This window comes from Brassica oleracea, chromosome C2 (assembly GCF_000695525.1).
Source record: "Brassica oleracea var. oleracea cultivar TO1000 chromosome C2, BOL, whole genome shotgun sequence".
Classification (NCBI taxonomy): Eukaryota; Viridiplantae; Streptophyta; class Magnoliopsida; order Brassicales; family Brassicaceae; genus Brassica; species Brassica oleracea.
Window position 1 is genome coordinate 27728031 of NC_027749.1, and position 12240 is coordinate 27740270.

Below are 12240 nucleotides of genomic sequence, written 5' to 3' on the forward strand. Positions count from 1 at the left end.
CGAAAAATCCTATTTATAATCAGAAACCTTATTAATTCCAACCTAGAATCAGAGAATACAAAAATATAAAAATCTGCTTTTATTTTCGTTGAAAAACACGCCAGAAAAAATAACCAAAACGAAGTAAAGATTCAACAAGCATAAAAAAGTCGATCTTTAGATCAAAAATATTTTACAACAAAACCGGTTTGGGCGGACATAGAATCTAGATGATAAATCCAAAAAATTCATCGCGCCCTCGCGAAATAGAACATCTGTAACTAACATAACTTGGTATGTAATCACACAAAATTTAATTCTTATGGTATTATGATATTTTTTTACAACAATGCTATTATTCACTCTGAATTTGATTTCTGTGCATGGTATGTTTTGACCAATGTCGTTGTGGAATTATTAAGTTGTGATCCATCCAAATATTTGACCATTACAATTTCCAGTTCAAAAAAAAAAATAATAGTCTTTGATTCAATTCATTTCAACTGTTAGATTTTTCCTAAAATAAGACAAAGACAAATAAAACAAGAAATAAAATAAAAATCTACATTCTTTTAATTTCTCATTTAGAGTGCCTTGATTGAATCACTGAATGAAACAAGTAAACAACAATGGCAGAAAGCATTCACAAAGATCAAAAGCCAGTTTTCTTTGACAAATCCATTTCTTCTACTTCACGATGCTCGTTTATGGCGATTGTCATCTTCTTGATCTTCCTCTCATATTTCTTATACTCCTTCAGTTTCATCTCCTTTTTAAAGTCTCCTTCTGAAGTCTCCAACTCTCTCCTTGTACCTGTGATGCAAGTGCAACTCGGATCAGGTCAAAACCACACCGAGGACAAAACAGAGCTTAAGCACATAGTTTTCGGAATCGCCGCGTCCTCCAACCTTTGGAAGCATCGGAGAGAATACGTGAAAACGTGGTGGAAACCTAACGGTGAGATGAAGGGCGCTGTCTGGCTCGACAAACCTACAGTAAACGACAGCCTTTCCTCCGCCTTGCCTGAGATCAGAATCTCCTCAGACACGTCGAGTTTCAAGTACCGTTACCGTCGCGGTCACCGATCAGCGATCAGGATCACAAGAATCGTATCGGATACGGTGAGGATGTTAAAGGGAACTGAATCTGAGAGAAACGTGAGGTGGATTGTGATGGGCGACGACGACACAGTGTTTTTCCCGGAGAATCTTGTTAGGGTTTTGAGGAAGTACGATCACAAACAGTTCTATTACATCGGAGCTCCTTCTGAGAGCCATTTGCAGAATTTGCAGCAGTTTTCGTACGGCATGGCATATGGAGGAGGTGGTTTTGCTATAAGTTATCCCTTGGCCAAGGCTTTGGAGAAGATGCAAGATCGGTGTATCGAGAGCTACTCTGATCTGTACGGATCCGATGACCGGATTCATGCTTGTATGGCGGAGCTCGGTGTTCCTCTCACCAGAGAGGTTGGGTTTCATCAGGTTAGTTTTTATATATTTTTTTTTGAAGTTTGGGGTTTTAGTTTGACCAAGCAAAATCAATTAACAATAAAACAAAAATCCGTAATTTTGATATTTTCTTTGTCAACCTAAGACTTGTGTGTGATCCATGTTTTAGAATTTTTGTGATGTTTCTACCAAATCATATTAACTATGTTTAATCTTTCGATTCATTGTTTTGTTATAATTTTAAACAGTTTGATGTATATGGGAACCTCTTGGGTCTTTTATCGGTCCACCCACAAGCACCGATAGTCTCTATCCATCACTTAGACGTAGTCGAGCCTATATTTCCGAAAATGGACCGAGTGAAGGGCGTAGAGAGACTCATGATCTCAGCGAAGCTCGACTCAGCTAGCCTCGTCCAACAATCCATATGCTACGACAGAACTCACCAGTGGACAATGTCTATCTCGTGGGGATACACTGTCCAGATCACACGTACATACATGCCAGCAAGGATGATGGAAGTGCCCACTCGCACTTTCAGTGACTGGCACAAACGTCATGATTTCAACAATCTTGCTTTCAACACACGCCCTATAACCTACACTGATTGCCAGCGTCCACGAGTCTTTTACATGTCTCGCACTCTTGGTGATTCTTCTTCAAGCACAACAATTACCGAGTATCTTAGGCACAATGAATTGAATCCTAAATGTGAGTGGGGGATACCAGATCCTTCTGATATCAATCGGATCTTTGTCCACAAAGAGTCTAACCCATATAGGTGGAATAAGGTATGTAGTAATTTTTAATTACGTTACTATTTAATAATTCATTTTTTGAGTTTACATCATAATTGTATAAGTCAATGTTTATAGGCACCAAGGAGAGATTGTTGTCGATTATTGCCAGCGACGAAGAAGGGAACTATGATGATCAAAGTCGCACCTTGTGAAAATGACGAAATTGCTGCTTATTCTGATAAATAGTTTTCTTTTTGGTTTAGTTCACATGGAAAACTTGTTTTTTTTTTAAATACTTATATATTAATTCAACCCATATAAACGGGGATTTCAAATCCGGTTACAAGCTGATTTTGTACAAAATTTCCAAAGTTAAACAATTACAATAATTTGCTTCACCCACTAAACCCGGCACGTTCCACTTATATGTCTTCGTAATTCTTCAAAATTGATAACCGTTCTCGACCGCTAACAATAATCACTAGAAGGTTAGATTCTCTTCGTTGTATTGGATGCCGAGACTTTTCGTGTCGTTTTCGGAATAGCTAGTTTCCAAAGAACTCCACCAAGCTTGTAACCTTCTCTAAACATGAAGCTCCAAACGACGAGTAGGGGAAGGTTTCAGATACATACCATAAACTTTGCAGACGCCACCAACGCCGAGTTGCACACAACACCACACAGTGCTTGAAACCACTTCCCAACCGAACAGAGGCTCGCTACTGCTGTCAACTAACCTGTACACCAAATAGGACTGACAGCCAAACCACACACTACCAATGACGAATCAATCGACCCTTCACCGACACTGGGATGGTAGCTGAACACAAGAGAGACACCGCCAGCAAACAATCCACTTGTGTCAAGAGTAGACTGAACACATAAAGCACAAGGGCTCGACTCCAATAGTGAAGTGGTCGCAAAACTAGTGATGAGGAGATGAAACCAGAAAGACAAGTGAAGCGCCAAGGAGAGCTTGAAACAGCCATAGATGACTGTGTAGGACTCCACTCGACACACCAACACGAGCCAAAGGTAGCTATAGACGACTGCAAAGACTGGGTATAACCAACACCGCACCCAGCCTTGAATCGCCTCTGAAACAAAACCGCCTCAGAGTTGTCTTTGATTTCACCGTATATGAAGGCGAGCCCCGACGATACCGTAAGAGTTCCCATTCCACTCAGAGAACACCACACACCACACCGGACAAGAGCAGCAATGGAACCACTGCCTAACCAACGGCGAGCCAACGCATCACCACGAGCTTGGAAGTCTCGAGAAAGAATCTAAAGGGGAAACGCGAACTCTCTCTCTCAGCCAAAAATAGCTGACTCCAACGACATAGTCACTGCACAAACACCACATCTCGACTCCAGAACAAGCATTGTCTCCACCTAGGGCTGCTAAATGGGCGAGCCCATGTCCATTAGCCCATGTTCGTTTGTCCATTTATAGTTTATGGTCAGAGAATGGCCATGTCCATTAAGGACCATGTCCATTAAGGACCAAACCCACTAACACCTATATTTATATGGGCTGCCATGAGTCCATTAAGAACCATTTAAGGAAAATTTTGAATTCTAATCTATAAACATATAAATACAAGTTCATATTAATAATAGCTCCATAACTCCATATAAATACAAATTCATGAGTTCATAACTCCATAACATAACTCCATAAATGTAATAAGTGCATATATAAGTTCATAAGTCCATAACATAACTTCTATACACATAAGTGATAAGTCAAGCTACTTCCTTATCTTCTCTTCCATCTTCTTCCATAAACCCTACAAAACAAGTAACCACAGAAAACACATGTTCATACAAGAACATCAAAGGTATGCATCCAAGAGATCCAAACGAAAAACACATATACGTTCTCACACATACTCTTCAGACAGATAGACTCTACTTCAGACATGACATGTTGGATCTGCTTCTCCAACTTCCTCGGAGGGTTCAAAATCCTCATCATCACCTAACCAAATTCGTTTATCAGTTTCAAAGGCAACCAAATTCAAAGACAGAGATGAAAATAACTTACAATCTAAAGCCTCAAATCCCCTTAACCAATTCCTTGCGCAGATCAGTGCTCGCACATTCGAAGGAAGGAGGCAGCTTCTGTATTTGTTCAATACACGGCTGCCAATGCTGAAGGATGATTCTGAAGCCACCGTGGTGATGGGTATGCTCAAGAAGTCACATGCCATTGATGCAAGCTCCTTAAACCGATTAGCATTCTCTCTCCAATAGGAGAGAACATTCAAACTCTGAAAGGCCATCATATCTAAAACCGGTTCTTCTGGGTACTTATCCAAGGTTGATTTCCCACTACCACCAGGTCCAGCATTCTGTGAGATGAAAGCATAAAACCCCTGCAACCGAAAGGAAGTAACGTCTATCATAGTCTGGTTTTCTTCGAGAGACTAAGTTAGCAATGCAATGAAACAAAGCAAAGTAAGTAAGCTTACATCATATCCTGGTAAAGTGGTTTGCGCAGGCTTTGATCTTGAAGCCATGTTTTTCTTTGTGTTCTTCTTATAAACACCAAACAGCTTCCTTATCTTCCTCTTAACATGATCCATTTTCATCTTACTTGTGGCTGCATCTAACGTTGTGAAGCAGTATTCCAAGAATGCAAACTTCAGTCTCGGATCAAGCAAGGCAGCAATGGCTAAGATGTCAGAATACTCCTCCCAATACTTATTGAACTTGGGCTTCATTGAAGCCACCATCTCACAGATTACTTCATCTCCACTGAACTCGTTTTCTTTCAGCCAGTTCTCAATTCTCCACACATGCATAAAATAGAGGTTAGATGTCGGATATGAAGAACCAGAAACAAGCTTGGTCATCTCAGCAAATGGAGACAAGAAGTCGGAGAGAAGCTCTGCCCTCTCCCATTCCAATTCCCTTGGACAGAACTGATATGCTTCTTCCACTTCAGCAAGGTGGCGGAAGGCTTCTCTATACATGATGGCTCCCTCTAGCATAAGATGCGTGGAGTTCCATCTTGTTGAGACATCCATAACCAGCCCTGGCAACACACCTTTATCTTTAGGTTTAACTGCCATTGTTTCCACACAACTCTGAAACAGTCTCTCTCTAGTTTCAGTCACTTTCACAAACTTGACACTCTCTCTTACTTTATCCAACGCTCCACCAATAACACTCAGTCCATCTTGAACTATCAAGTTCAAGATGTGAGCGACACACCTCACGTGGAAGAACTCTCCACTGCAGACCAGTTCCCTTCGTAGCTGCTTCTTGAGAATGGACTGCATGTTATCATTTGATGACGCATTGTCCACGGTAATGGTGAAGATTTTCTTCTCCAGCTCCCATTCTCTCAGCAACTCCATTATCTTCATCGATATGGGACCACCCGTATGAGGACGAGGAAACGCGCAGAATTCAATAATCCTCGACTTCAGACTCCAATCACTGTCTATGTAATGCGCCGTCAAACACAGATACCCTTCAACCGTCAAAGCTCTCCACAAATCTGTCGTCAAGCAAATCCTTCCCGGAATCTCTTTTAGCTTCTGTCTCAGTTTCAACTTCTCCCTCTCATAGATCTTCAAGCAGTCGCTAGCTGCTGTACTTCTGCTCCAGAACTCGACAGATTCAAATAATGCCATGCTTCCCTGATTCTTCTATACTCAACAAAGGAGTAAGGCAAGTGTTGCTCAATCAAAGCTACTGCAATCATCTCACGAAACACAAGCTGATCTATCTTCCTACCAGTTCCAGGTGTACCAGGGACAGGATTCAAAGAACAATTTCTCATATGACGCAAACGACTCGAGGTTCCACTTCTACGCAGGTTTAAGCAGTACGAGTGTTTGCAAAATTTACACTGAACATCATTCGAACCATCTGGATACTTCTCTCCTACTATATCAAAATGCTTCCAACATCTAGAGTGTCTGCGTTTACCTCCTCTTTTCCTTTTGATGTGGTTTTCAGCTGTGCTCATGAGAGTATCTTCCACTGCTACTACTTCATCTCCATCTCCATCTGAGTTTTGATCCATCAGCTCATCCCCACTCATGTAGTCTGTGTCATTTAGGTCCAAAGTATCTTCATTGTCCATCCTGAAGTGATAAAACAGAGAATAAGTTGGACAATTATCTTCTAAAAAGAAACAGAGGCGATCTTCTACATGAACTTTTCAGAAAAATCATAAGAAAACAAAGTTTTCAAAATCATATAATTTAGCATATAATTTAGCAAACATTTAAAGCATCTACATCATTGATAATAAAACAAAATGTTCTTAATTATGATAAAAAAATATCTTCTAAAAAGAAACAGAGGCGATCTTCTCAAATGGTAAAGAAACTACTCAAATGGTAAAGAAACATGTCAAGCAAACAAGCAAAGAACAGCTCAAGTAACAGAGAACAAGTTAGACAATTATCTGCTAAAAAGAAACAGAGAGTAAAGATACTCATTTCAAATCATCAAAGAGTAAAGAAACTACTCAAACAGAAACAGACCCATCTCAGTTACCCATCTCAAGCAAACAAACCATTAAACAAACGAACTAATAAAGATGTCATAACTAAAGCCGAAGCCAGTGAACCACTGATCAGTCAACAAAGAGATACCCATTTCAAATCTCAAAACAAGTAAAAACTCATTTCAAATCTCAAACAAGTAAAACCCATTTCAAATCTCAAACAAGTAGTCATAGATGAAGGAGTCACAAACTTACAGATGAAGAGACAAGCTCGAACGGACGGAGAAAGAGAGTCACAGACGGAGAAACGACGGAGAACGGAGAGATCGATGAGATAGGACGGAGAACGGAGAGATTGGTGAGATAGGACGGAGAACGGAGATAGGACGGAGAACGGAGATCGATGAATCGGCGGAATCGCCACTCGAATCCTAATCGCCGAAGGAGAGAGAGATCGATACTTTCGTTCTCCGAAAGTTGAAATGATTTTTTTTCCCCAAATCAAAACCCTAGAAATTTTAACTTATTGGACAGCCCACGTCCACAGTAACCAAACCCATTATCTCCCATAGGCCCATTGGTTTCTGATTTTTGACCATTTAAAACCCATATGGAAATGTGGTTGTGACCAATTAAAGCCCAATTAATTGTGGACATGGGCAACCAATGGAAGGCCCACCCATTTAGCAGCTCTATCTCCACCGTCGCCGAAATCCTCGCGCGTGGCTCTTAAACGAAGGAGATTTGCCTGACCAGAGATCAGAAACAAAGCGATGGGAGAGGGAAAATGAGAGTGGAGCAAAGACTAAACCAGAGCAAAGGAGAGAAGAGCCCCGACGGCCAGACGCGTGCGGACTCACCGGTCACGCCGGAGCAGATCTGAGTCTTCAAGTCGCACACAGAGAAGATAAGGTTAGGAGAGAGAAATTTTTTATCGCAGAGAAGATTATAGATCACATGGAAAACATGGAGAACTTGTTGTCTTAGAAGAAACTAGATATCTGCCGGCGCGGTTGTGCGGGTGCCTAATTCCTTTATATATATGTATACTAGGGTAGACCTGCCTGCCCTATACTTTACTTGTGATCTAGATTTTATTTTTTGTATGATTTTGTTGTTTTTGTTTTAGGTTTGCATTTGTAAGAGATGTGTATAATAATGATTTCTCTCTTTAACAAAAAATTAAGTGATGAGGGATATTACATTATTTTACTTAACTTTGATATTCGTTTATTTTTCTAACTTGTTTTTGTTTTTAATTTGTTTTCAAATACATTTTTTGACATTATACTATTTTAGTTATTATCTTTCTTTCTTGTTATGTTTTTTTACAATGAGCACACATTTTTATATCATCTTCACATATGTCTAACTAAACTTCTTTATTTTTTTATTTTTATTGGTTATGTTAGAGATTATAAGTTTGTATTAGCATGACATGATTTTCATGATTGAAATGGTATACATTTTGTTAAATGTTTGCTCAACTTTTTTATATATAGTAAGTAGATTTGAGTTTTTATTGTTATGGTTAGGTTTAATACTCAAAACATTGATTATTTTATATTTCGTATATATTGAATGTACTTGTATTTTTTATTTCTTTTGCATATTTTATTTTAAAATTAATAATTTAAATAATTGAACATGAATATATAATTCACTACAATAGGAAATTATTTGTTAAAAACTGAATCAAAACATAATATTAATCATCAATATTTAAATAAATATATGACTGAATATTTTATATATTACAATATTTGAAAATACTATCCCAATTAACTTATTAGGTTTTCGAAAATAAAATTCACTTGTTAAATTTTAGAATCCTTTATATATTAATTGAGGATCTTATAAAAAATTAGAATCTTAATTTTGTATTAATTAAAAATACACCCCATCCTATGTGACACTTCTAAATGTCTTCTAAATCTTATTTCTAAGAATTCTAGAGCACCTAATATAAACCATAGTTTAATATAACGTTGTCACATATTTACATAATACAATGTTATCTATTCTTTTTTTAAATGAAACCTACGAAATTACCTAATGTGATTAAAATATATATGGCAATTAATGATTTTAAATAATAAAGATTTGATAATAATATGTATACTTTTTATCATTTTTTTATTTCTTTATTATTAAAATAAATAAAACAGTTGCATTAATCAAATAAATAAATCTAGATATTTTTGTATATGTTGTATTTTGAATTTTTCAAAACGAGTATAAATTACTAAAACTTTTAAAAGTCTCACATAAACTTTTGTGATCAAGGTTTGAATTTTTTTTCTATGTTAAGATATAATGATTATAAGACCATATGAATAAATAATTTTATTTTAATAGGTTTTTATGTCAATATATATATATATATATATATTTCATATCATTTAAATTAAAATATACATCAAATGAAAATACATACTTATATTTTGATATTTGCATTAAACATATATTGAAAAGTTAATATTTTAATTTTTGAAATCTTCATTGTTTTTTAAAATGATTATAAATTATTGAAACTACTAAACATCCCACATTAAAAAACAATCATTGATGTAAAATTTTGTTACACAAATATGCAAATAATCATAAAATCATATAAGTAGAAACTTCATTTAATAAATATCCATATTAAAAGTATACTATATATCTATGTTAATATCATTTAATTTTAATTATATATCATATACGATAGATAAGATTGATTGTTTTGATTTATTTACCCTAAAATAATTGTGAATAAAAAAAAATGATCGTTTGATTTATATGCACATGCTAATTTATTACATAATAGTAACTGATTTCTTAGTTATTTAGTATATATACTTATTATTTTATTATTTCATAATATGCAGAAAACATAAAATAAGTAATAAATATAAAATATTTATTCTACAAAAAGTGCGGATCTTAACCTAAGTCTGTATCTTTTTAATAATTTTAAATCTTAAAATTTTTTTAAATCTCAGACAAAAATAAACAAACGAAATGAGAATAAACTCCAAAATAAATATTTATATCGAGCAATAACCAAAATGAAAAAGAGAGAAAAAAAATTTGAAGATACATATTATTATCACGTGAACGTAAACTTCTCACGACCATAATTAACTTTTAAATTTCTAAATCATGATATAAAACTGAACTGACATAGTTTCATTGTAACCAATATAGTAGACTTGAAATTTTTCGGCTTAAACGTTAAGAACGTTCTGATGTGATAAATGATTTTTGACCTAAAATATTTTTTAAAATGGGATCAGCTCATCTGTATATACATTATTTAATTAACAAAAAGTTTTAAAAAAAAATTTAAGGGTCAAAATATTAATTCAATAAAGAATATAAATTTATTTCCCCATATAATATTTCTTAAATAATTTTCATATAAATTTCCCCCGCAGGTCTTATCCTAGTAGTTTTTAATAATGGCTTCCTTATATATAAGTTTTGGTTAGGTTATGAGTATTGGTTAAGAGTGTTGCCTATGATGCATTCGTTGCTTCTAACCTTGAACAAACATGCAAGTCACAAATGTATGTAACTGGGGTAATTAAAAAAACAGCAGAGTTGTCATATACCTATTAAGCCTTGTGGTTGTCATGAGACTTTGAGTACTCTGAGTCTCTTCGTTGTAAATCGTTTAAATGCACCTGAACCTGAATTCGCCAATCAAACCATGGGATCGGCTCCCTCGTTCCCACCAGCTCAACGAAGACGGTATGTTCTTTGTTTCGGCATTTCTTTTTTTTTTGTAACACTATGTTTTGTACTTTGTTAAGGTGGTTATTATTTGGGTTTGTGAGTCGTGTGTGAACCTTTTTGTACCACACACCATTTGTAGAGGAAACTTAGGTCGTTGAATGATATTTTTAACGTTCGAAGGGTGTTAGTAATAGCTTGTTAGTCAAGTAATCAATGGACTGATTAACTTATTTTGTTGCGGAGATATGTTGTTCAATACCAGATATATAAGCATGTTACTTTAGAATATACATATGTTCGTATTTGTGTTACAATTTAATAGTTATAATATTTAAGAAGGTATATCTGATGAGGCTCTTATGTTTAAGCTTTTAAAAGCTAAGCTAAGCTAAGCAGGCTCCTTGTGTGCACAAAAAAAAAGCAGGCTACTTGTTGTAACCGTATTAAGTATTGAAATTGAGAAACTTGAAACAAATCTTAGAACATCAAAAGTCATGGAAAACCCATCAGTTTCTACAGTTGTGAAGTCAGTTTCCAGCGTAGTTGTATTATGTGCGTATTCATGCTACAGTCATTAACATATCAAGACGAATTGATTTTCTTATAAAAGCTTGATCAAGAAGAAAAATGTAAAAGGGAAGAAAAAAGCCGAGAGCAGAGAGATGACTCTTTAACCTGCATAGCTGTTACTCTTTAACCTGCGCAAGACTGCTTCTTGTGCAGTGATATTCATCATTTCCGCCATTACTGAATTCATTTCATCTACCTACCAATGGCAGCAAACAATAAAAAGAAACCTGCATTTAGATAAGGTCCACAAAAACACTGAGTAACTAATAAACAATTCAGCCTTCAGCTTCTGGACATACACATATAAGAACGAATAACAGCTAGTTTCCACTTTATATCCAATAATAACTATTATGATAATTGTATGCATCTCTGAACTCTCATGAAACCACCTCATCTGCAGTACGTTGCACAGAGAAACGATAAGGGGATAAGCTTCATAAGATCATTAGAAACTCCTGAGAAAAAGAAATTCACCTTGGATATCGGCGAGAATATGGAAGACGCCAGACCGCGACATCAACAGCTGAACTAACAATATGCTTGGGATAGAATATCAACCTAACAACACAAAAATCATAAAAAAGCATTCAGAAAATGGACTCTACTGATACAAAGTAAGCCAAAACAAACACTTACCACAGCTTTTTCAATAATTGGAAAACGAAGCAAGCTGGTTTGCGAGGCTTCAGTTGCTCTTTACAAAGAATTTGAATGATCTCTGTCGAGAAGAGACCATTCTTCTAGGTAGTAGGTAAGCATGTCACACATACTGCCGGTTGTATCCTTCCTTTCATCCTGCAGAACGAAGGAGAAACACTTGAAAGACAATCATTTAAAAAAACATAACCTGATCTGAAGATAATCACTAAAACATTTGAGTGGAGGATTGGCACCTTTAATTTTTTTAACCTTTTTCTTGGCATTTTAATTTCATAAACAGTTGCTATTCACTTTCCATGACTGAAGAACCAACTGTACCACATGAATGGCAGCAAACAACAAACGTAAGTTCTCATGATCATAAGTTCAAGCAATTTGAGAGAGAAGTCTGAATATATATGAGACTAAATTATCTCCCAAAGAGTAAAAATAAAATTTTGATATAAGATTCTGAAAACTCTGAGATTGAACGCCGTTTTCAAACCACGAAGATCATGCTCCTCCTAGACGACAACTTTAGTTTTAAACTAAGATGATCAAACACATGTAAGAAAAGAAACGTAATCGACAAACGGATTCATAATTATATCTCTAATAGGCTCGTTAAAGATTTGGAAACAAAAGTCTGTCTGTTATGAGTATAAACG

The 12240-nt window shown here is 35.9% G+C and overlaps 1 protein-coding gene across 1 annotated transcript; it reads left to right on the plus strand.

Moving 5' to 3' along the window:
- The first annotated feature begins 598 nt into the window (after positions 1 to 598).
- Positions 599 to 2449, plus strand: LOC106327166. The gene is made up of 3 exons (XM_013765239.1): positions 599 to 1460; positions 1676 to 2218; positions 2303 to 2449. The coding sequence occupies exons 1-3, from the start codon at positions 609 to 611 to the stop codon at positions 2411 to 2413; spliced, it is 1506 nt and encodes a 501-aa protein (XP_013620693.1). The 5' UTR covers positions 599 to 608; the 3' UTR covers positions 2414 to 2449.
- The last annotated feature ends 9791 nt before the right edge of the window (positions 2450 to 12240 follow it).

Coding starts and splice junctions, on each gene's coding strand:
- LOC106327166 (XM_013765239.1), top strand. CDS start 609: ATGGCAGAAAGCATTCACAAAGATCAAAAGCCAGTTTTCTTTGACAAA. Junction 1,461..1,675: donor GAGAGGTTGGGTTTCATCAG/GTTAGTTTTTAT, acceptor AATTTTAAACAG/TTTGATGTATATGGGAACCT. Junction 2,219..2,302: donor ACCCATATAGGTGGAATAAG/GTATGTAGTAAT, acceptor CAATGTTTATAG/GCACCAAGGAGAGATTGTTG.